We start from the raw sequence: 25,831 nt of genomic DNA on the forward strand, positions 1-25,831 counted from the left end.
CAAGATATTGCCCACCAGCCAAGGCAAGGGCTGGAGGGGCTGTCGGCCAGCTCCAGAGCTTCTGGACAAGCAGCCGACAGAGTTTAAAGCCCTAAACAGCAGTCGGCCAGGTGTGGGAGGCAGTCCCACACCCATGCGCATGGTGTCCAGTAGTTAGGAGGCTGTCCCAGAATATGTGCGCAGGCTGGACAGCCATTAAACAAGTGTGAAAACACTTTATTAAAGTGTGTGAGTATTTTATTAAAATACTCAGTCGTGAGGCTGTCCTGAAGCCAGCCGACTGCATGAAGGGAGTAGTATAAAAGCCCAGCCCATAATTCATTGTAGTCATCTCATAATTCACCAAGAGCCTCAAGCATTCAAGGGCCAGGACAGCCAAGGGTTTGCTAAAGCTAAGGGGTGAAGGACTGAAGGTCAAGGGCAGGTTTTCCAGCCAAGAAAAGGTCAAGTACTTTGTATTTGTTTCAGATTTACATCATTCTAATAAAGCAAATACACCATCCGTGGTGGGGGCCCTACAGAGGGTAATTGGGACCCAATACTGTGTCCTTCTCCGTCTCCCCCTTCTCTCTCTATTTTTCTGCACATCGTCTTTCAGTTTTGTGCGTTAATTCCGTCGCGAAAAGAGTGCTGTTTTCTGAGTTTTGAAGTACCGATCCTTCTCCGAAGCTTCCGCATATTACACGTGCACTGTAACATGACTGCCTCCCACCCTATCGGCCGGGTCCTCAAGCATGTTGAAGTCCCCCCCGACACACCAATGTGCGGCCTCTGGCAATGCATCCGTAACCTAGGTCCAGAACTCTGCTCTGGCACTAGCATGATTGGGCGCATAGACGTTGAGCACGCCCAATAGCTCATCATGCATCCTCAGAATGACATACTGTGCTCTACCAGGCACAATGATCCCTCGATCCACAATGGCCTGCCGCCATACATCTGCAATGACCATCATACTCCTCCCTGTCCACCCAAAGGACCAAACCCTGCAGACCAAAAGGTGTCCCATCTACCAGGCATCACCGAACCATATCTCCGGATCCTGTTCTCACCCAAGTGGTGCTCCTGCATCATCAAAATATCAATGCTGCCACCAACCAGGCATCTCTGAAGCTCCTGCCTCAAGCAACCACGATAGCGTATAAAATGTGCTCTGCCAAGGCCCTGTACATTCCATGAGATGATCCTCATGGATGACCTGCTGAGGTGGAGGCTGTCTCAGCCGTACGGCGGGCCTTCGCAAGCGGCTTGGATGGAGAGTAGTCCCCATCGGAGCGGCTGCGAATCTGCCCACCCGGTGTACTGCAAGAATCACGGATCAGGCGCCAGTGGCTGTGGCCCATGGCGATTGCCTCCCGCTCTGACAGAGCAACCTCGTGTATACATACGTATCCAGGGTCGCGTGCAAGGTCTGCCACTATGCGAACGACCAAATGACGAATCCCTGAGACATCCACACTCCCGGGATCCAAGAAAAAATGAGCCAACACCCATAGTCGGCCTATCACATCTGTCACCTCCAGATCGCTCACATGATGAGAAAACTCAACTGCCTGAGTCTTCAAAGTGCTAAGAGCGAGCTCTAGAGTCCACTCTCGGTCGCAAGGGCCACATAGAGGGAACGAGAAGGCCACCGCTGAATCAAGTGCCTCCTCCCCGCGGGCCGGAGGTATCACTACATGAACTCGGATGGGTGCTGGCTCATGGGGGCCCTCTGCTCCAAAAAGCCGTGTAAAGGCGTAATCAAAAGCCTCCGAGCGCTGTCTAATGCCGAGGCGACTCAGCCGATTGCGGATAGATGATATCCGTGAAGCCCGAATCGGCATGGTAGGTCTCCTCTGTGGTGCTCGAGCGAGGTCGGTGCTCAGCGCCCTCCGGACTGCAGGTGAGCGCCAGGGGACTGCCAGGGCCTCCCGGGAAGGTGAGGCGGGCGGGGGGGAGGAGGGGGGTGGCGAGGGGGGTGGAGAGGGAGCCGGTGCCGAAACCGGAGCGGGTATGGGAGGAGGCGAAGGTGGAAGCGAGTCGGTGGGAGGGGACAGGGGTGTGGGGGGTGAAGGAGGGGGTGCTGGCATCTCCTGGTCCTCAGTCGTCGCCGCAGGGGTCTCCTCCTGGAGAGGAGCAAAACTGTTCCTCACGGGAACCCAGTGAGGCTGAGACTGTGGTGGCTGCTGCTGCAGCGGCGTGCTGCTGTGGCTGTCTCCCTCGGCGGCGCCCCTGTCCAGGCTGCCACTCCGAGGTCTCTGTGGCCTGAGCAGGTGTCCCGGAGGCAGCCTGCCGAGCCGCATCTGTGGGCAGGCCATCAGGGGCCTGCTGCTGTGGTGAGGGTCGGGATCTCCTGCGAGGGCAGGCCTTGGCCAGATGACCGACCTGCCTACAAATGAAGCACTGGTTCGGGAGCCCTGAGAACTCCACTCTCTGATCAATCCATCCCCCCCCTATCCTAGGTAGCTGAATGACCTTAGGAAGGGAGGAGATGTCAGACACCAACACTCTGACCGAATGTAGCCCAGCTGCTCTAGCCACCACTGAAGCTGCTGTGGGGCCAGTCTCTAGTACCGAGCCCACCAATGCTCCTAGCCTAGAGAGGAGCGGAAGATACTCTCGGCGGAGTCCAGGGAAGCAAACTGTAACATGAAAAAGGCGCTCTCCCTGCTCAGCCGCTGCTGGGTCAAAGCCATGCTGCAAGGTCTGAAAAAAGCCCGAGCACCCCTGATGTCAAGGGGACTCATGGCAAGGACCTTGGCCACGCTCTGGGCAATCTCGAACTCGATCTGGTAATGACCACGGCCCAGAAGCTGTACGTCCAGGATCTTGCCCACATCTGCAAGAAGGCGGGCCTGGAGAAGATCCCGGATCTCCCCTCTGCTGGGGCGAGTGCCGACTATACGACAGATGGTGGAACGTGCCTGAAGGCGTTCCACCTCTGCAGCGAGGCTCGCTTCCTCTTCCGGCGAAAGAGAAAGCCTGATGGGGGTGTCCTCAGGGGCGGGCGAGGGGGCTGCGGATGAGTCCCTTTGAGGCGGGGCGAGAGGAACCTCCATCAGAGTTTGAAGCTGTGTCGAAGGCGGAGCGGAGACGGAGAACCTGCACGAACCGAGCTGCACACGAGGGTGGGGGAAGGCGAAAAGTAAAAAGGGAAAAAAAATAAAAAATCCCTGGGGACGGAGAAAAACAGAGAGAAGATGAGGGGGGGGGAGGGGGCAGAGGCGGCGAAGACGGATCCCAAGGGGGGGGCGGAAGCAGCACGAAAAGGGCGAGAGGGGGAACGAGAGCTGGCGAAGGGGGGGGGGGAGGCGCTGAAGAGGAGGGGGGGTGGGCGCAATGGCGGAGAGCTACGGGAGGGGGGGGGGGGCGACGGCGATAAGCAGTGTAGGGGGGGACGCTTCAGCGCAGGCAAGCCAGGCGAAGGGGGGGGCGGCGCAAACCTGATGGTAGGCAGAGGGGGGAAAACACAATGGCGGGCAGGGAGATGGTAGTGCAGACAGAAGGGGGGGGGGGGAGGGAGCGCGGAGCTTGTTTTCCAAATTGTGTCTTACTCATGATAGCTTTCCCACTCATGCCGGTGAGATTATGATTAATCCGCTACCAGTGGACGACAAGGTGTGTGACAATTACTTTGGAGTACTAGAGTTATGACAGTTTTAACGCCAGCTCATATAGTCAGGTTCACACTAGGGACTGACCATTGTACGTTATAGTAAGAGAGTACTTTCCCTTATAGTATGAACTCTTATCTCTTGTATGTTAATGGTCGTAAAGAAGAGAAAAAGATAGAAGAAAATTTAACCATCCATCTCTCTTGTGTCTTGCTCTCTCTCTTGTTTGTGTGTGTGTGTGTGTGTGTGTGTGTGTGTGTATAAGAGAGAGAGAAACTCTATAGTGTCCTTTTGCAGTTTTTTCTGCCGCTTTCCTGCACCTTTTCTGCCTTACTGTTTCTATTCCACTTTCCTTCTTGCCTTCGTAACCTCACAGCCTCCTTCTGTCAATATCGGCCTGTTCTTTTTCACAGCCTTTCCCTTTCCGTGTTTCTATCAATGGCTTCAGCTTTAGATGTTTGTACATATGCCCGAAAAGAAAGATCTGTAGATGCTAAGCGCCGCCTATCAGAGCCGGCTTTACAAGATGATGCATTTACGTTGGAAGCTCAGTATGTGTTTGATACCCTTAAGGATGACTTTCAGCAGTCACGACAGGAATGGGGCAAACCGATTCCAGAGGTCACCTACAAATTGAAGTTGCCGTCCCTGGTAAACCCTCTCAGAAAGTTGTCTCAAACTGCGGTTATAATATTCTTTCCAGTGATGTCGCGCAGTGGATTAAGTCCATCGTTGGAGGATGCTTTGTAGAGGGAGTGTATTTTGCTTCCAGAGGCTTTTATGAGGTGCATTTATTAGATGCTTCATGCAAGCAGAGGCTTCTTGAGTTCTCTCCCCTGTTTTATGGGAGGCAAATGGTACATGCTATGCCCTGGTCCCCAAACAAGGACTATCAAAGTCTTATACGGCATCACTACCCTATATGGGTTGAGGTTGCAAACTTCCCGGACTATATGCGTGAAGAGTTGTCTGGCCTGGCTGCTTCCTTGGGACAGGTCATTTGTCCACCACGCCCCATGGGAAACCATAACAGGTTCTGCATTCTCTGGGACACTGACATACCTACCCCTCCTTCTATTGCGGTGGAAGTTGAGGGAGTGCAATTGGGCAAAAAGTATTTTGAATTGAAGTGGGGTGTGTTTGCAGGTGCTTGTTTTGCCTGTCACAAGTTTGGGCATCTAGCCTCTGAATGCCCAATGGTTCTGCATCAACCCCCCCCCCCCCCCCAAATGCCTTGCCACCCCAGACACGAGAAAAGAATGAGAATTTGCAAGTCAAGACAGCAAATATAAATGGAGCAAAGAATGCAAAATCAGTCAATCAGGTGCCCGCACTTGCAGGAAAAGGAAAAGACAAAGGGAAAGAGAAGATGAAGGAAACTGTGGGGATTGATCAAGACGGTTTTAAACAACCCAAGAAGGTGGTTGTATTGAAGCAACGCCCCCTTCAATCTCGTCAATGGGATGCTTCTTCTCCCTCACCAGGACAAACTTCTACTTCAGCCTCTGCTCCTATCCTTCAAAATTGGGTGGGCGTATTGAAGAAGGGCATCCCCATATGTGATTCAGAAGAAGAGGAAAATGCTATGTCTTTCATGGGCAATGAAGGCATGCAGCCTATGCAGGCAGAGGCCTAGCCTCTCTGATGTCTGGTTCTTATCCTCACACTCTGCTGTACATACCTTTTCATGCTTCAAACACTTAAGTGCTTTACATACAATGTACAGAGCCTCTGCAATGTCTCAAAGTGGAGGCTATTATCGATTTATGTACATAAAATGCAGCCAGATATTGTTTGTTTGCAAGAGCATAATCAACACTCCATGGTTGCACAACATGGTTTTTTGCACGGCTATGATATATATTATGCTGGTACTGCTACCTATTCAGGTGTATGCATACTGGTTAGACATGAGTTGCAGCCTCAGTTGGCCTTCAATGACAATAGTGGCAGATGGATAGTAATACAATGCAATGTTAATGGTGATATTTTTGAGTTTGCATCAGTCTATGCCTCCCAGACCTCTGCCATGAGGGCTTCTTTGTGGGATTCTTTCTGCAGATATCCATGGAGATCCAATGCATTCATCTGTGGGGATTTTAATAATTCCCCTCTGTCTAGAGATAATACCACTTCAGGATCTCATATGCTATCATTGGAAAGGCACAAATGGGATGACATGCTTCTTTCTGTGCAGGCTGAAGATTTATGGATACTTCTCCAAGGGTCAGTCCCTGGATATACTTTTCATCATAATGCACTTACTACGTATTGGGCAAGGCTTGACAAATGGTATTTGTTTTATCCACAACAATTTGCAGATTTTAGCCCTCATCTCCTTATAGATTTCTCATTGGGCTTGTCAGATCATGCTCCATTGTGGATGAATTTGCAGCTTGGCATGCCTCTGGATGATTTGCCATTTCTCTCCAATAGATTATTGCATGTTAATCGGGCTTATTTCCAACATCACAACTTTAAGCAAATGATCAGATTTGCCATTCATCCTTTGCCAGTTCATGCCCAGGAGGACATGAATTATGCTTGGGACAGCTTCGTCTCTCGTATTCAGAATGTCATTAGGGAGTATGGCAAATGGCATATGACAAAATGGAGGAATGAGGTTAAATGGGCAAAAAGGAAAGCACAACATTTGACTGAATTTTCTCAGTCGAGGCCACTCGTCTCTGATTCAGAAAAGGATTCCCTTTCACATGCACAATTTAAACTTACTGTTAATAATCAGAGGAAATTGCACAAATGGCAGACTAGGGCAAGAATGAAGCCCCTCATGGATAAGGGCTGCTCTTCAAAATCCTTTTTCCAGGGCTTGCATGCTACTCGAAATAAAAATTCATGTCTGAGGGTTAGGAAACTGGATGGCTCTTGGACTCACTCTTTCTCTGATCTCCAAGACGAATGCCACAATTATTTCCAGAAATTGTTTTCTGCTCCTGGTTCCCCTTCAAATCAAGTGACTGATGCCAGGACTGAATTTCTTCAATATGTTTCTGGAATAGTTGAAATGGATGATGCTCTTACCTTGGAGAGACCTTTTACTGACACAGAACTTGATAATGCGTTGTTCCACATCAGCAAATACAAGTCCCCTGGCTGGGATGGCCTTACAGTGGAATTTTATATTTCTTTTTGGGATGATTTGAAAGAAGTCCTTTTGCGAATGATCAATGTGGCCTGGCAAGAAAATCAGTTGCCGCACTCTTGGAAGCATGGTATAGTCAAGCTTGTCCCCAAAAAACATCTGTGTGATCATATATCAGATTGGAGGCCTATTACTTTGATGCCTGTACTTTACAAACTTATTGCCAAAATGATTGTACATAGGCTTCACAGGATACTGCATGCAAGACTTCATCCTCATCAGTATGGTTTTGGTACCGCGAAGACAAATCCATGACAATATATCCAATGCCTTGACTGCAATTGAATATGCTAAGTATTCGCATCAAGATGTGCTTATATTGCAGGTAGATATTGCTAAGGCATTTGACAATGTTCAATGGGATTTCATCTCTCAGATCATGACAAAGTTGGGCTTTGGTCCCAAGATGGCAAATGCTATTTACTGGCTTTATTCTGGCTCTACCGCTCAGTGCATTCTTGGGCGCCATCTGTCTCGATCATGGATATTGGGTTGATCAGTTAGACAGGGCTGCCCTCTCAGTGCTCTCTTCTATGCCATTGCGACCCATCCTCTTTTGATGTATCTTGATCATCTTACAAACACAGGACAGATGACTGGTCTCAAAATCCCAGGGACTACATCTTTTTTGGCACAAGCATATGCTGATGATTCCTTCTTCATGCCACAGAATTCTCCTCAGGAACTTCGCATGCTTATGGCCACTCTTTCTTTATATGGGTTGGCAGCGGGATTGCATGTCAATTTTGACAAATCTAAATTACTCCCCCTGAAACAATGTGACTGGCATTCTATTCTTTGGCCGGGTCAGGTGGTGCATTCCAGAGATATTGTCAGGCATTTGGGATATCCCATAGGATGGCATATCACCAGAAAGCAGCAGTTAAAATGGATTTTCCAAAGACTTCAACATAAACTGGAATACTGGGTCAGGTGGTGCATTCCAGAGATATTGTCAGGCATTTGGGATATCCCATAGGATGGCATATCACCAGAAAGCACCAGTTAAAATGGATTTTCCAAAGACTTCAACATAAACTGGAATACTGGAAGATTTCTACTTGGCCTCTTCATGTCAGGCTCAGAATAGTACAATCCATTGTGATGTCCTATGTCCAGTTCTATTTGCCCTTGCTGCATTGGTCCTCCAGGGATATTTCAGCTTTTATGTCTCAAGCTATGGAGATATTATGGAAGACAAAAACTGCAGTGAAAGCATTGAGACTGATGAAGATGGAAATGGTGTGCTCCCCAAGGATGCATGGTGGACTTAATGTCCTCAATATAAAATATCATGTACTTGCAAGGAAGGCTACAATGTTGCATACTTTCTTCCGTCAACAGCAGCCATGGACTTGTATGTTAGCATCCATGTGTGTCAACATGAGGACTTATGCTTATGGTCATTGGATTACGGATCATTGGGAGGCTGTGATTGGGAGATTTGTAGGGAGGATACCTGGTTGTCCTTTCTCTACTGCCCTCATACTTGACTGGAAACAAGTTCTCTCTAAGGTCAAATGGGCTCCTGATAATTGCTTGGAGACAAACTCGATGAGGAAAGAAAGTATTCATTGGAGTGCCATCTTTGACACTCCACTTGCTTTACAGGAACCTGTTCGGACATACAATCTTATGAAATTGGGAATTAGGTACATACATGATGTGGTAGATGATCGGGGATATGTCTTATCCTTTCCCCGGGCCACTGCTTCCTATGCATTGGGAATGCATCATAGGTTGATATGGAAGAAAATTACTGATTTATTGCATCCCTTTTTACCTATTCCACCCGTGGGTAACACAGACAGGCTTATGGATTGGAAATTGCAGCCATCTACTACATGCATTCATCCTATTCTCCTTCCTGCCTTAACCTCCATCAAAGCCTACAGGCTTCTTCAGCCTGCCCCATGGATTCATCAACATGCTAATTCTCTGTGGCATATAAGGAAGCCCCTCTCATGGTGGCGGAAGAATCTCCGGATGTTGTGGAAGTGTAAAATGCCATTGAAACAAAGACTTTTTCTTTGGAGATGTTTGACAGGCACATTATCAGTGGGGGTCATACTTGCTAAACGTCACATTACACCTTCCACATGTCTAAGATGTCAGGCTCCCTCAGAGACTGTTCTTCATCTGCTTTGGAACTGCCCTTATTCCAGGATCCTCCGCAGGAGATTTTCATATTTTCTTCGGCTCCGTTTCTCGAGTCACAGATTTGGGAAACATTTCTGGCTTTCTGGCAGATATATGCGGTCCTTGTCCCAATACTCACTATTTCTCTCTTGGGTGAGATATTGGGCTCTTTGGACAATTTGGAGTGAGCATAATTTGGCATACTTGGGTCGGCAGAATCACCAGTCATATGAATCCTTCAGAGCCTCATTGCGGCAATCCTTATATGATGCCTGCCATGAGGGTGATATGGATGCTTCTTGTTTAGAGCTTTTCTCTTTATGTTTCTGACATTTGGGATACTCTCCGCTTCGGAGACTTCCCATCTTGTAAATTTATGAGCATATAAATATACTGCACTGGATATTACCAAAAAAAAAAGTGTGTGTGTGTGTTTACTTGCAAAGAACTCAAGCTCTCCATTCTCTTTACTAATACTTCTAAAACCTTGAAGACAAGCAAGCGTCCTAAGTTGTCTCCTAGCCTCTAGGTCTTGTAGTCCTCTCACAATGCTTATAGCAATAGCTCAAGTTGCTTACAAATTAAAGCTAACAAAGGGATGCGGAGTACATCCAACATTTCATGTGACATGCTTAAGAAGAAAACTTACAAATGAGAATAATCTAGAAGATATTGAAACCCTTATAGAGATCGTAGAGCCAAAAGAACCAAGAATGAGGGGGAGGTAAGAAATTTAAAGAAAGAATCCCGAATGTTGCTTATCACAACGTAAATGTTTCTTAGGAGAAGCAAGAGTTGCATGTCCTATATATTGACAAGATTTCCCTAAGAACGGGTGACTGATTAGGGAGTCTAGAAGGCTTAACTAATGTTTGAGATGGCCAACGTGAAGAGGAAAGGTCTAAGGGAATGCCCAAATGCATTAATGATACGATTAAGATCAAAGTCCCAAAGGAGTTTGGACCTTAGAGAAGTAACTAGAAACATGGCAAGCATTGGGCAAGGAGGCATCGCCTAGCATGTGATAGAAGCCTCTCATCAAGGAATCGGCCAATTAGGGGTCTTCCATGAAAGAATCATGGTCATACCAAGGTTGGGTGGTGAGCAGAAAGAAGCCATACCAAGGTTAGGTGGATCAGAAGCCCTCCACTAAAGATTACAACTAAATCTTGACTTATGCTTAATTTGCTAATGAAATATAGGGTATGCTGAATGACCGTTCCGCGACCCATAGCTACCCCCACACAGTTGACACGAGCAGAAGCTGTGTCACCAAAAAATGCCTGTTATGCATCTGACCAGGACCATTTGGGAGAGTTGTGTCAGAGTGATTGTGCTCTTTGATGTAGAAAATCTGAAGGAACTTGTGCCATCAGCATGCCCACAGCGAGTTGCATCCTTTCAAGTTCCTTTCTAGAGTGAAATCAAAGGTGCAAAACATAAGACTCTAGGGGGCTGTTTCTGCACAGGCTGGCAGGTGGCAGTGCTCCTGACAATTGGAATTCTTAACAATGAGGCTACATATCTGTGACCAGGTGGAGTGCATACCTTAGGAAAAGGCAAATCCTAAATGGAAGAGGAAAACCCCCAGAGAAAAGGCAAATCTGCCTCAATTTTTTCACAATCAGCTGTCAAAACAGCCTGCAGCACCGCGCAGGATTCTGACTGTCTAAGCATGAACACAGAACTGGCACTTAGTTCACCATTCTTGTTATGTACTTTAACTGGAAGGATCATATTACAGTTTGGCAAATCGACCAGAGACTACGCTAACATGTTGTTGGAAGTTTTCATCAAAGTCTGCAACAACAAATGGGACGAAGTAGAATAAAAGGCTACAACTTAGCCTTACATCTCACTGCGTCTCTCTCTCTCTCTCTCTCGTACTCTCTCTCTCTCTCTCTCACACACACACTCTCTCTCTCTCCCCCTCTCCCGATAAACCTGTGAGAACGAATAGTGTCCCAACCCTCGCACCCACCCCCAAACATCTCTCTTTATCTCTTTCCCGCAAGAAATATACCTGTGCAGAAGGATCCATCTTTAGAACCAAGGCCTTCATTGAATTTAAAGCCTCGGCCTCATTTTGATGACCACCCATACCCTGTTGCGACTGCCTCTGATGCGGCGAGACTTCCATCTCTCTCTCTCACACACACACACACACACACACACTCTCTCTCTCTCTCTCTCGCTCTCTCTCGCGCGCGCGCTTGTGTCCGTGAGAGAAGGAGACAGAGAGAGGGAGAGAGCGCTCGCCGCTGACCTTTAGTCTTTGCGCGTCTCACGCCAGAGGCTCGACAATTATTGGTTCAGGTAAACTGCATTTATGTGTGCTTTTACGAATATACATGGTGGAAAGCTGGAAACCCTTGCAGTACAAAAATTTTCCAAGTGGCTTGAGAAGAAAAATTTTCCAAGCTAACACTGGACAAAGGAGAGGAAGAATTTTTGAAAAGGAGGAAGGACAAAGGAGAGGGAGAAGATAGTCTTTGGGACTCACAATTAATTGTCACCATCAAGTCATTTGCTCATTGAATGAGTTTCTTATATATACTAGTGGCATGACTTGTCCCTCATCTCACAATCAAGAGTATTCTTGCATGCATTAAAAAAAAAGCTCATCCTAGAGGGTGAGTAGAGATAAGCCTTATACATGAAGCTCGTGTTGGGACTCATGGTCCTTAACTTACCAACCTATATATATACACACCATGCCAAAATCTAACTTATTATGCTTTCCATAGTCTACAAACATTACATGTACATGAAGCTGATCTGCAATCTTTCGCAATCTTAGCTAGTAAATTCCAAGGAGCCCAAAACTATCGTTGTAAGTATCTCCACCATACAAACCTAGCAATAAGCTAGGTTCCAAAAAATAAAAATATTTCTTGTTGCCAAAAAAAAATCAATAATAATTTTTATTGACCTAAAACACAAAAGCTCGACTCTGATTTCGACTGATATTTCGACTCTGATTTTGACTGACATTTCGTCTCTGATTTCGATTGACATTTCAACTCTGATTTCGACTAACATTTCAACTCTGATTTCGACTGACATTTCGACTCCTATTTCACGATGGATGCAGGAAACTTTCGACGCTTTTTTAGACGGATGCAGGAAACTTTCGACGCTTTTTTCGACGGATGCAGGAAACTTTCGAGGGTTATTTTGACGTGTGTAGGTATTAAATTATTTTTAGCATAATGGTGCATCAAGCTGCTGCATAATGGTGCATCCAGCTGCTACAGTCTTCTAGCTGGATGCACCATTATGCCAAACTTATAGAGTACCAAGGGCAAACTTATAGATTACTCTGATGTGAAGAACGAAGCGAATTTGTTGAAAAAGTTAGAGTGCTATAACGTTTTTGACATTACAAAGTAGATACACAATTCACATAAGTGCAAACAATGGCTAAATTATATTGTAAGATGTGAAATTATATTGTAAGATGTGAAATTTACATATCAAGCTCTGACGAGATAAGCCAAAATTGCATAAAGTAGCTGTATAAAATTGCATAAAGTAGCTGCATAAAATTGCATACAAGCTCTACAAGCTATTGTCGCGGGGCTGCAAGTAGGTGAAGAGAGGAAGAGAGACAAAGGGAGAGAGAGAGAGAGCATAGCATCTCCGCCATGGGGCTATCTAGAATGGAGAGGTTGTAGAAGCGAGGTAGGCACCTCCGATGCCGAGCAATAATGGCTCTAATCTGGCGATGGTGAGAGAGAGAGACCTTTTTGTCTACAGTAACACTCTCGCTGCTTCAATATGAGATTAACTTGACAAAAGACCTCAATTTAGGAGAGTTAACACTAATTCATCAGAACATGGAGAGGGATGCTGACCCTACCTTAGTAATGGGCATCCTTAGAGGTGATGTGATGCTTGCTAACCCCACTGACCTTTTAATTTTCCAAGTACATCCCATAGTGCTTAACCCTCGAGGTTGGTGTTGGCGGGTGTTGCATCAATCTACCATCTTGGATGACCGTGTCGACAAACTTGACATGTTCATGCTACATGACATGTCATCCACACTGGCCAACTACAAGGTTGTCGCTCCAAGCTATCAATGGGTGATTAGCCATGGGTGGGTTGAGGTCTATGATACTCATCAATACCTAAACCTTTCTGAGTCTACCTTATATCACCCCTTTGGTATCATAAAGCTATACATAAAAATACATAAACATCTAGAGGCTATGCTAACTAATGTACTTTATGATTTTGATTGTACCCATATAGATCCAAATGTAGCCCCAGAAGAAATCACAGAACTCCAAGAGTTTATAAAAATTGTTAAACCTCCCCAACTTCCACCTAGCTCAGGGGAAGGGCAAGAAGAAACCCTCGAGTCCTCCACCTCAGTAACATATCCCATGTTTACTTCCCTCTCTAGTAAGCTTCTAAATCCTTGTCCTAGTGTATCTCTTACTAACAAAACTGAGGCATTGTGTATATTTTTGCATTACTCTTTACTACCTGTTTAATTTCCCACTAACCCTCTCGACCCCAAGGAGTTATCGGTAAACACATGTATCTCCACACAGGCATTACTCTTTACTACCTGTTTAATTTCCCATCAACCCTCTCGACCCCAAGGAGTTATCGGTAAACACATGTATCTCCACACAGGCATCTTGATGACGTGCATACTCTACACACTCAGGAGACATTACACCTTTTATTGATGACAATGTGCTTGAATCTTTGTCATTTGCAGAGTACGAAGGCCTAATCCAAGTAGGGAACCCACTATTAAAGCCAAAGTTGATTTTCAAGGTACTCATGCAGATAACACCTTTTGAGCCTACATGCAGGATCATACCTAAAGCCTACTCTACAAGGCGGCAACCATATGTTCTGTACCCTCTCTAAGCCCCAATGCCAAACATGGAGGAATTGATGTCGATGGGCAGAGAAGGAACTTTGTGGGAGAATGTGGTGCGGCACACTAAGCTAGCAAATCCACACCTAGCAGATTTGCTGGAAATTAGAGTTCTTACATTTATGATTAGTTATTGTTTCTTAAGGTGGTGAAAGCAAAATCCAGTGCATAGAAGGGGTGGGTATTATGCAATAGAAACAGATGGTGACAACTCTCCCTTAGAAGATTTTGAGATACACTTGAACACATGGACACATGTGCACACACTGTTAATCCCATTTTGGATTAACAAAGATGCTCCTTCCATTGAGGATATTAATAAGTGTTATGTAACGGCACTATAAATGTTATGCATTATGAGATACTGACCAGCCAAAACTTTAGTTAGTAAGTTTTGGGTGTCTAAGTCTGAATAAGGGCCAGTTGCATATATAAGGCAATTTCTCATAATGGAAATACACAATCCCCCTTTGTGCTATGAGAGCTCTTGTCTTGTCTTATGTATGTGTGAGAGAGAGAGAGTGTGTACTCTAGTGTATGTGTCTCTTCTATGCTTGGGTGTGGGAGAGTGAGATAATGGTTGCCTTGCATTATGGTGTGAGCAACTCCGCGGTAACAGAGTGGAGGATTAGAGCTTCTACAAGCGAGCTTGGAGAGCTTCAAGGGACGTGAGATTCGAACATGATGGTAAGTAACCTACGATGGTTATTGTCTATTGCTTCTTCCATTAGTGAATGTGTGGATTTTTCTTGGGAGGTGAAGTATGTCATATCACACATAAAGATATGCACATTTACATGCACACACACACACTCAAGCTTGCACAAGCACATACATATACACACATACATAAACTCACATCACAAGTACATGTGCACACACATGTATACATGGACATAAATGCATACACATTTGCAGATGGTACATGCACACACTCACACACACATATGCACGTGCAAGCACGCACACATAGACAAAAAAAGATGTACACATAGATATATTCACATGCTCACACACACACGTACATGCACACACACTTACACATGGATATATATGTATATGTATACACACATATATATACATATATGTGTGTGTGTGTGTGTGTGTATAATATATCTATCTATATATTTAAAAGTGAGCACACCTTACCATCCATCTCCACACATTAAAATTTAATCAAAATTTATTAAAAGTATGTTTCTGTGTATGTATTTATATTTTTTAATACACGTATATATGTATAAGTATATGTATCTATGTATAGGTATATGTATCTAAAACATAATATTTACATGTGTGTGTGTGTGTGAGAGAGAGAGAGAGAGAGGGAGAGAGAGAGAGAGAGAGAGAGAGAGAGAGGGAGAGAGAGAGAGAGTATGTGTGCATACTATTGAGAGGTGTGGTGGCATGGAGCATGAGGAAGGTAGGGAGTGAGTCACATAAGACAAGGAGCATGCACATTAGAAAAGGAATAGACTAAGGGTTCATTGGCAAAGTTTGATTTGTATGGTCATTTGTAAAAGGCAAAGTTAAAGGCCAAAGAGGAAGCATATGGAAAGTTCAAGGACTCACATGTAGTGTGAGCATTTATAGACACATGAATGGTACAATGGTGCATATATCTTGTGATTTGGGAGCTCCATGAGAGCTATAAAAGGATATACTTGGATCAACTCTAATGCAAGATGATTATTGCCTTTTGCTTTGAACTAATCCTTTTAAGCATTTATCAAGCTTCTAGTTCTCTTTATCACTTGAGTGTAAAAGCCACTTGACTATGAGGCTGATTGGTTTTGATCTTCCATAGCCTAGCCTAGATCCATGTTTTCTAACATGGTGTCAGAGGATTATGGTAAATTTAATTGTCTTAGAGAGTCAGCTAAGCACGATAAGTGATTTTGCATAATAGGAGGTATCACAATAAATTTCTCTTGATTACAACTTTAAGTAGATTCTCTTAACAAGAATGGCTTGCGAGCACACACAAAATCTCACTCCTTTTGCCGACCTACATCATCTTTCTGCTGCAACAATACAGCCAATACTGGGGAAGATAGTACGAGAGCAGCACACAAGAGTGGTACAAGACTTTGCTGGGCGAGAGTCCCTCACACAACATTACCACCAGCATGGACAATGCCCGTAGCTCAAGTATGTGCATTCACCCCAAAGAGCAGAGCAAAACACGACAGCAAGAAAGATGTCTCCACCACCCTTGCAGCTCATCAACAATAACTAGCTGTGCATGTACCATCTGCAAATGTGTGCATGTACCATTTGCAAATGTGTGCATGTACCATCTGCCAAACAGAGAAATAGACCATGGAGTCGTAGTCGATGGTTTGCTGTGCAAGATCATTTTTTTAAAATAAAAATTATGCGACTATGACTAAAAAAACCCCAAGGGTTGAAACCCTTAGTATATAAAAAAAAAGTGGTGTAAAGAGTCTTAAATAAGGGGTAGTTCACATGTGCTTATCATTTCTAAGCGTTTTCATGTGATGTGAGCTTCATCAAGGGAGTCTTCACCAACTTTGGCAACCCAAACATCATTAACATGTGCAATTTAATACGTTATTTTGTGACCTTTGTAAGTGCCACCAATATGAATAGGCAGAGTCTCGACCACGAGTCAAAAATTTTTTTGTAAAGTGGCTAAACGAGCGCGCAAAATTCCTCACTACCTAAGCAAAAATGTTGTAACACTAGACTACAGAGAGTACCCAAAGTAGCACCTTGGGGAAGTGAAAATGAGCCTGACCACCTCTAAAATAACCTCTAAGTTAGAGAGTAACCAAGCCAAAAGAGCCTCTAAGTTACCTAGGCAAGTTAGAAATGAGGGGGGGGGGGTTGATGATATGTTGTAAACCTCACATCTGACCACCTTACAATAGTCTAAAAATATGGCACCAAGGGAGGGTGTTGAGAGATGTGGTACCATGGAGCACAAGGAAAGTAGAGAGTGAATCATCACAAGAATAATAGAAGGAGCATGCATATTAGAAAAGGAATAGACTAAGGGTCCATTGGCAAAGTTTGATTTGTATGGTCATTTGTAAAAGGCAAAGTCAAAGGTCAAAAAGGTAGCACGTGGAAAGTGCAAGGAGGCACATGTAGTGTGAGAATTTATGGACACAAGGATGGCACAAGGGTGTACATATCTTGTGACTTGGGAGCTCCGTGAGAGCTATAAAAGGATGTACTTCGATCAACTTTAATGCAAGATGATTATTGTGTCTTTTGTAAAGAAAAAATTACAAATTGATCCCTTATGAATATATTTATTAAAATACTCCCTTACAAATCTAGAAGCTAGAGCTAAATCTATTTATTATCAACACGAAGCCACAATGTCCTTATATACACACCATTAATAGCATAAATACAAAATTACAAATCGATCCGATGTGGTCACCTAACCTAAAGTATATTCTCAAATCTCTCTTACACAACCAAAACTACACCAAAGACTATTTGACATTTGTAACTAGTCATGAATGTTCTCTTACACTCTTACACACCATTAATACACAAAGAGAAAAGAATTATTAAATTTCCAAATTTTCATTCACCTCATTAATCAAGGCCCAAATTCCTTTATTATATGTCCTATATTATCTAGAAAATTCATAAAACATGCTTCTTCAAAAAGTCCAAATTCTATCTATGAATAACATATTATTGAAGGTGAGCATGATTATTTTTTTGTCAAGAGCACATTTTTGAACTCATCAAGTGGGTCATCATATCATTATGCATGATAATTAATAAAAATTGAGTGATATATAAATTTATATAGATAGTTCGATGTATAACCTTTAAAAAAAAGGTAAAGTAACCCACCTAAATAAAGGCATTCTCGACATCCTTTAAAACTTATAAGCTTGCTTGATTTTTAAAGTTTTCAAATATTAGGATATAAGTATTTTTCAATTAATTCCTTCAAAAATAAGGTCTTAAGATACATTTAAATGCTATATAGCTTAATTCATGTAATTCTTACATTTTTGTCAATAGGTTATGACATCATTATCACACTACGGACACCCCCATGGGACACACTCTGACTACGTGGAGATGGAGAAGGCAAGGCTCATGTTCACCTCCTAGCCATAGAGCAAAATGAGCAAGCACCCATTCCATCGAGCTATGTATAGTGGCCTACCTCTGGCCATACTAGCTCGGCCGCCCACAGTACTCTGACCCGGACGACTCACCCTTGAACCCTGGACTTACTTGCCTGCGTGCACTCTAGCATGCATACTTGAATCTCGGTTGAGCACTCTAGCATGCGTACTTGAATCCCAGTTGAGCCCACATACACGCTACATTGTACGTGACTTTACCTCCCCCTTAAGAAGAGTTTTTGTCTGCGAAAACAAACTCTGGATAGTTCTTGGTAAGCGTACTCAAGTGTTCCCATGTGGACTCCTTATCCTCTCTATCCTTCCACTTAGCAAGTGCCTCTCCGTACACAGTATGCCTCGTCTTCCGTTCTCTAAATTCGAGAATCTTCTCGAGTTCACATGGAATTCAACAAGTTCCACCAAAACGTTAGGAGTAACTACGTTCTCCTTATGGTCGATGGTTTTTGGAGTCTATTGACATGAAAAACAAGATGTACTCGAGAGCTCTCCGACAACTCAAGTTTGTATGCTACGCTACCAATATTCTTAAGGATTTTAAATGGACCGCAATATCCAGGAGAAATCTTTTGACACTTTCCCATATTGAGAGTCTCCAACTTCATAGGGACTTTCAAGAAAACAGTCACCCTCTTCAAAGGAGAAATCTTTTGACACTTTCCCATATTGAGAGTCTCCAACTTCATAGGGACTTTCAAGAAAACAGTCACCCTCTTCAAAGGTTATTTCTCTGTGTCTCTTGTTAGCATACGTTTTGCACGACCTTGTCTTGGGGACCTTGTGTACTACGAATGCTATCTCTTGCATGTCTTCAAGGAATCCTTGACAGACTAAATCTTCTCCTTTTGTAGCCCCACGATCATAGGACATCTCGGCTGGAAACCATACATTAACATGAATGGACTAAATCCTGTCACACTGAATGCTTCGAACTATTATAAGTAAACTCCAAATGTGGTAGGTACTCCTCCCAATTGGATTGCTTTCTTTTACTGATATACTCTTGAATAATTTCCTCTAACACTTGGTTGACACTCTCGATCTGACTATCAGGTTGGATGATGATCAACCGTACTCATACCCATCGTAGTGTCCAACTTTTTGAAGACTTTCCTCAAAAAGTGAATATCAAACTTTCTATCCCTATCCAAAACTATATCTATGGGTAGGCTATATAGCTTGTAGAGATGTTTGATAAACAACCTATTTAACTTAGGAGTTTTTGCCTCCTTTTTAATAGGTATAAATTTGATAATCTTGGTCAATCTGTCAACCACTACCCAAACCAAATCATTCTCTCGTCATTTTAAGTAAACCAATGATAAAATCCATGAAAATACTCTTCTATTTCCCTTTGGGAATATCCAATGGATGTAGCAAACCTTCAACCTTGAGGTGCTCATGTTTATTGACATGACACTTTTTGCATTTTAGCACAAAGTCCTAGATGTCCTTAAACAAACTTGGCTAATAAAACTATCTTTTAACTAGTAAACAAGTCTTGTGTAGCCTAGGATGACGACCAACCCTCTGGCTATTGTGAGTTTCAATAAGAATTTGGTGTTGAAAGTCACCAATAGTTGATACACAAACTCTACCCTTGTAGAGTAGGTACTCATCATCACTCGCTTGCTTCTTTCACACAAAAGAGGAAAGGAGACAATCTCTATCTCTTGACCTCCCCAACATCCCCATCGACACCACCGAAAGTCACCAATAGTTGGTACTTAAACTCTACCCTTATAGAGTAGGTACTCCTCGTCTCTATCTCGATACATAACCCAAGAGACTCGCCTAGTCTCTCCGGACTAGTTCCCACTCTCCTTCTCGTTAAAAACTTAGCTAATCGCTCTAGATTTAGCGCTCCTTTCGAACAAGGAAGGTGTAGGCTGCTGACAAGTGCGACCGTGTACAACAACCCATACCTTTGAAAAGATTGGATCATGCTTGCACATACCACGTTAGTGAATCCAAGAATTTACTCTTGATTGTGGCAAAAATTGTTAACCCATTCCTAGAGTTAACAAGAGCTATTACCATTATCTTACATGAAGTAGTCAAATTAGATACACCAAAAGGTCATACATTTAAGATATGAAGTAATGCTGTCCAAATCTACAACATGGATGGGCGCCCATAATGGTATGATGGAATACTTATGGCAATTTTCGCTTCAAGAGTGTATGGTAGTAAGTTAGGATGATGAAGTCCCCAATGACGTAGTTCATGGATATATTATGAGCGTAGTCAGTGTAATAGCAAGGCCACTTATGGCCATGTATATAAGTGAATATATCTCATAATACAAGGAATTGTCCCATTGTACAATAGATTCTTGCTCTTGCTAATCCTCTTGCTAATCTCTCTCTAATCTATGCTAGTGAGTGTGTGTCAGTGAAGTGAGGTGCGAGAAGGGACGAGTACATGTAGTGTAATGTGGTGGTGTGATAACGCTCATGGGAGGTGCGGGGGAATTGCTTCTCAAGGAGTTGTGAAGCTTGGAGACCTCAAGGGTTATGAGGATTAGTGGTTTACCATGAAAACGATGTGGTTTTGATGGAGATTTGTGTGTGATTTGGTGAAGAATAGCTCTCTTTTTTGTTTTGTAAAGAATGTTTTTTTCTTAATTTTTAGCTTGAATCATTGTTTTTATTGTTGTTAATTTGATTTTAATGTTCCTAGGGCTTGCACATAGAGTGTATTAGGCTTTGTTTACTTCATTGCATCAAAAAATGCAATTCTTAGATCTCTTTAGAATTAAACATAGAGCTAGAATCATTATTTTTTGCTTGAATTGTGCGTTTTTAGCTTAAATAATTATTTTTATTGTTGTTAATTTGATTTTAATGTTCCTAGGGCTTGCACATAGAGTGTATTAGGCTTTGTTTACTTCATTGCATCAAAAAATGCAATTCCTAGATCTCTTTAGAATTAAACATAGAGCTAGAATCATTATTTTTTGCTTGAATTGTGTGTTTTTTGTTTGATTTGTATGCATTAGAGTGTTAGACAGTATTAGGAGTAGCTTAATTATTTTAAAATTTTCTTAAAAATATAAAAAAAACTCTTGAAATCAACTAATCTTCCTTAATTCAAGCTACGTTTTGAGTGTCTAAAGAGCCAAAAGCTACACATGATGTGAATGCCTCAAAGGCTACCTCTCAAACCACAAAAACCACGTGTGACACATGATTCAAAAGCCCGAAAGAAAGTTCATTCTCATTGCATGGGCAAACATAATGAAATCCTGACGATCCAAAGAAAGTTAGAAGATGAAACAAGTTCTAGTAGTTCACTTTTAGTGAGGACGAAACAAGTTTTGACTCGTCACTCAGTGCACCTCACAAGCCAATCAAGAAACTAGAACCTGCCCAATCACCCCAAGTTGAAAATAATGATCATATGACAAATGCATAATGCAAAAAGAAAGCTTAGGAGAGCATGCTAAGCATTGTTGAGTGCCATACAGGATCACCGGTTATGATTGAACCTCATAATGTCAAACCTAAAAAAGCAACCATAATTGCCCTTTCTAGAGGAGTATCATTTCCCCTTTCTAGAGGAAGACATTCTCTCTAAAGACATGAAATCAAACCAAGGAGGGTCATCAAAGGAAGATTACACAAAGGATGCAATTGACATAGCACGTGAGGAATTCCTTGGATCCCTTAATGAAATTTAAGCAATCTCTTTGGAGGAGTGCTTTTCTCTTGTGGTGGTGAAGCTAGCATAGCTTCAATTCTTGCACCTTTAAAGGCTTAACCCATGAGTTGTACCAAGATCTCCCACAGCTACATAGAGGATTCACAAGTTTCCAAACAGACCTCCGTTAAAGTTGTTAAAGGATTGAGTGTGCCATTGTACACGTTGGGCACTCTTGAAAAATTTGGGGGCCAAGAGAATAGACACTTGGTTGTCATTAGGACAACCTAAAATCATCCCTAAAGATAATGGTCTTGCAAGAGGTGCCAATGGACAAAACATTGAAGTTCTAGATTGCTTTACATATGCTACTCAAACAATAGGTGGAAATGTGAAATTTAGATTCCATGTTATCCCAAATCTCCTTACGTATGATATCATCCTGCGTGGAACTTGGGTCTAACTATTGTATTCAATTGATGAATCCATGCAAACAACCACCTTGAACACTTCTACAGGCATTGTAAAATTGTTATTACAGGAGGCCGAGACCTTGGAAGACCTGGAACTCCCAACATATACTCAGAATATCCCAAGGGTTATGGTTGGATTTGAACTCCGCAATAAAATCACTGCACTCCAAGCACAGCTTTATCCACAATGAGAACACAATCTGATGATCCTCGAGTTATGGGATCAACTGACACTTAACGCTCATCCGAAGAAAATTCCTTTCACAAAAGACATAAATATGCCATGTTTGGGGTACTTTGAACATACAATGTATATAGAATCTAACCCCCTTACTTGTTTGCAAGTTTTTTGTGATTATGTGTTAGAAGAAGATGTGATCTTGGGGCATAAATGGACTTTTGTTACCCCCACACCACTGTGTTTTGCTAGCGATAGGGTCATCATGATGATGGCCAATGACACAAAGTTGACAGTACCATACTGCAAGAAAGAGGATCCAACCCTGATGGATTTCTATGATGCTGAACGCAAAAAGTTACAAGCCTCTTCCTCGGAAGCCCCTCTACACAAAGACCTACCATCCGTGTCAATGACCAACTCTGATAAAGAATCTACCCCTTCAACTCCATCCTCACCAACAAAGTCCAATGCTAAAACCTCGCAAATTAATAGCTATTCCTGAAGAAATCCCCCAAGTGTAACCATCTATCTCTAAAAAGGCACTCAAAGGAAAAGCCTCGACCTTGAAAACTCCTCATCGACCACCCTCACCACACAGGAGAAGGCTGCAGGCTCAAAAGCCTCATTTTGTGAGCAGCCCCGCCACTCCGCAGCAAGAGACTCAAGACTTATCGCGTCAATAATGCCCATGAGTCTCAAAACCAAAACCTTAGTGCCAACCAATGTGAAGAAGGGCCCCAAACCTTCCATTTCAACCAAAAAGAAAACTCCACTACGACAGCCAAAATCAAGGTGACTTAATGGAATCAAAATGTGGGTAGAAAAGCAGCTACTTGTAGCTCAGGGCTACTATGAAGGTGCTAATCCAATTTTTGTGCCTCGACAATCAAAGCCTCTTTTGCAACGTAAAACACCAAGGAAGAATAAAAGTACTCCACAACATCGACCACAAAAGCCTATGCGAGTTCCTCAACAAACTCCAACAACTCAACAAGTGTGGGTACCAAAAGAATTACTGCAAGCTCAAGGGTACTACCAAGGTAATACCAGAGCTTGGATTCCCAAGCGCATTAAGAAGTGCCCCAAGATTGCTCAAAGAAAGAAGCCTTAAAGGTATCAACCATTAACTCCAACAACTCAACAAGTGTGGGTACCAAAAGAATTACTGCAAGCTCAAGGGTACTACCAAGGTAATACCAGAGCTTGGATTCCCAAGCACATTAAGAAGTGCCCCAAGCTTGCTCAAAGAAAGAAGCCTTAAAGGTATCAACCATTAACTCCTAATGTTCATCAAAGATGGGTGCCTGTGCACGTGCTTCATGAACTAGGATATTATGATGGCAATCCCATCATATCCCATCATATGGTTGCTAAGATCGAACAAAGTGTAGAAAGTATCATCACCAACTTCAATTCCAAAAACTTCACTAGTTCGACAAGAATGGAGACCCAAGCAAGACCAAACAAACCACTCAACCCCTCTTGAGCATACAACACACACACACAAGAGCTTGCATGTTCCGTCAACACCAAGGAAACCAACTAGAAACTTTACCTACAACTTCAACAACACTTGAGTCAAAAAGTCAATAATAAATACCCGCATCTGCAATGGAGACTTATGTGTGCATCAAGGAAAAACTCAGAATGCTACTTTGCATATTTCTTGACATATTATCGGTAAAACCTTGACAAAGGCTAGGAAAATTTGTAATTCTTGTAGGTTCTTTGGCTCCGGCCATTTGAGAATGGATTCAACCTTCCTAGGGTCCATTCGTGTTCCCTCTTGCGGATATAAGACTCAAATATTGAATTTCCTTAGCAAAAAATGTGCATTTGCTTTCCTTTGCAAATAGTTTATTTTTCCTAAGCAATTCGAACACCAAGCACAAATGCTATAAGTGTTCTTTTTTTGACTTACTACTATGAACTAGTATGTCGTCTAGGAAAAGTCATCTAGGAAAACTACTACGAATTTTCCTTAGTATGGACATAACATATTTTCCATCAGCATCATAAATGTTGCTGGTATGTTTGTCAAACCAAACAACATGACTAGGAACTCGTACTGTGCAAAATGAGCCCTAAATACAGTCTTGGGAATATCTTGTTCCCTTATTTTAACTTGGTGATATCCCAATCTAAGATCAATCTTAGAAAAGTATCGCACACCAGTAAGTTGGTCAAATAATTCGTCAATGCATGGCATTGGGTGTTTGTCTTTAATCATAATTTGATTAAGAGCACAGTAGTCTATGCATATCTACATAAACCCATCTTTCTTTATTACCAAAAGAATGGGTGACGCCCATGGTGAAGAGCTTGGTCTTATGAACCCTTTATTCACGTACTTGGCTAAAATAGTTGTATATTCAATAATATATGATTCTTATTTCTTTTTTGTTTGTGAATTTTACTTTGTTTTCTCAATTTCCCCAATGTTATGTTGGCCTTTCTCTAATTGCGGAGAGGCAAAAGGTCCCAAAATGAGCTCTGTTCTAAGCAAATCCTAGTACACATTTTATATGAAAGTGGGAGAGTTATTTCTCAAAGAATTCCTTATGGCGCATAGAAAGTTGCACTACCTCCAAGTGAATACCAAGCTGAGAGCTAGAAAAAAACATCACATGTCAGCATAAGTTGCACTCTACTCTATGTTGGAGGTCAAGTTGAAGTGAATCAACTTGATGATACCCTTAACACGATGAGTAGCATGCTGTGGGAATAGTGTGCGATGCTGCTTACCCATTTGGCATGGCTGGTAGACATCCTTTGTCAGTTTGAGGAGGGGTATGCCTTTAACCAAATGGTCTCTAGATAACTCATAGAGTGTGTCATAGGGTAGGTGAAATAGCGAGAGTGCCATAGTCGCTCAAAGGAGCTCTGGTCACATAGGCACAAACCCGATGAACCTAAGAACCCTTGGAATATGTCTCAGATAGAAAGTGGACATCCAGTATAATCCATCCTTCTATTGCATGACCTTGAGAATTAACGGGACTGGTAGTCTCATCAATCACCTCAACAACTTGCTTGTTGAAGTAAACTCCACGATCAAAATGGGTCAGCTGGGATAAAGAAAATAAGTTGAGGCCCAAGTTAGAAACAAGGTAGACACTGTCCAAGGTTCCTTGGTTGGCGCCTATGTTGGATTCAAATGAAACAGTGCCAACAGATTTGATGGGAAACATTGTGTTATTGCCATATTGAACTTTACCCTTGGCAGGATGCTGAGAGATAAAAATGTCAGCATTATGTGCCATATGGTGTTGTGTAGCTCCACTGTCAACTATCCAAGTGACCACATGTCCACAAGGAAGAGTTGAGTGGGCTTTGATGATGGGCACAGGTGGATCATCAAGTAATTGATAGATTTGAACGAGGTTAGAAGCTTCCACGCATGGTGATTGCCTCGTCTAGTGTGTTATTTCTTCTTCCTTTCAGAAGAGTGGCCAAAGTCTAACTCAAATGTGGCCTAAGTGACATTGGCCGAGGAGCCGAGATGTGGTGATGAAGAGAAGACCAATCAGACATCCCTTTTGGGGTGGCAAATGATACTATGACTGGGGGGTGGACCTTGTGTGGCCTGACT

General features: G+C 43.0%; 1 protein-coding gene across 1 annotated transcript in view; it reads right to left on the reverse strand.

Moving 5' to 3' along the window:
- Positions 1 to 11,220, reverse strand: part of LOC147630876 (uncharacterized) — a 121,932-nt gene extending 110,712 nt beyond the window's left edge. The window contains exon 1 of the mRNA XM_086809262.1: positions 10,922 to 11,220. Within this exon, the coding sequence (XP_086665388.1) occupies positions 10,922 to 11,038 (117 nt within the window). The 5' untranslated portion in view covers positions 11,039 to 11,220. The remainder of the gene's footprint in view (positions 1 to 10,921) is intronic.
- Positions 11,221 to 25,831: the final 14,611 nt, after the last annotated feature.

This window comes from Cibotium barometz, chromosome 15 (assembly GCF_041138505.1).
Source record: "Cibotium barometz isolate CiBa-2024 chromosome 15, ASM4113850v1, whole genome shotgun sequence".
In the NCBI taxonomy this organism is placed as follows: Eukaryota; Viridiplantae; Streptophyta; class Polypodiopsida; order Cyatheales; family Cibotiaceae; genus Cibotium; species Cibotium barometz.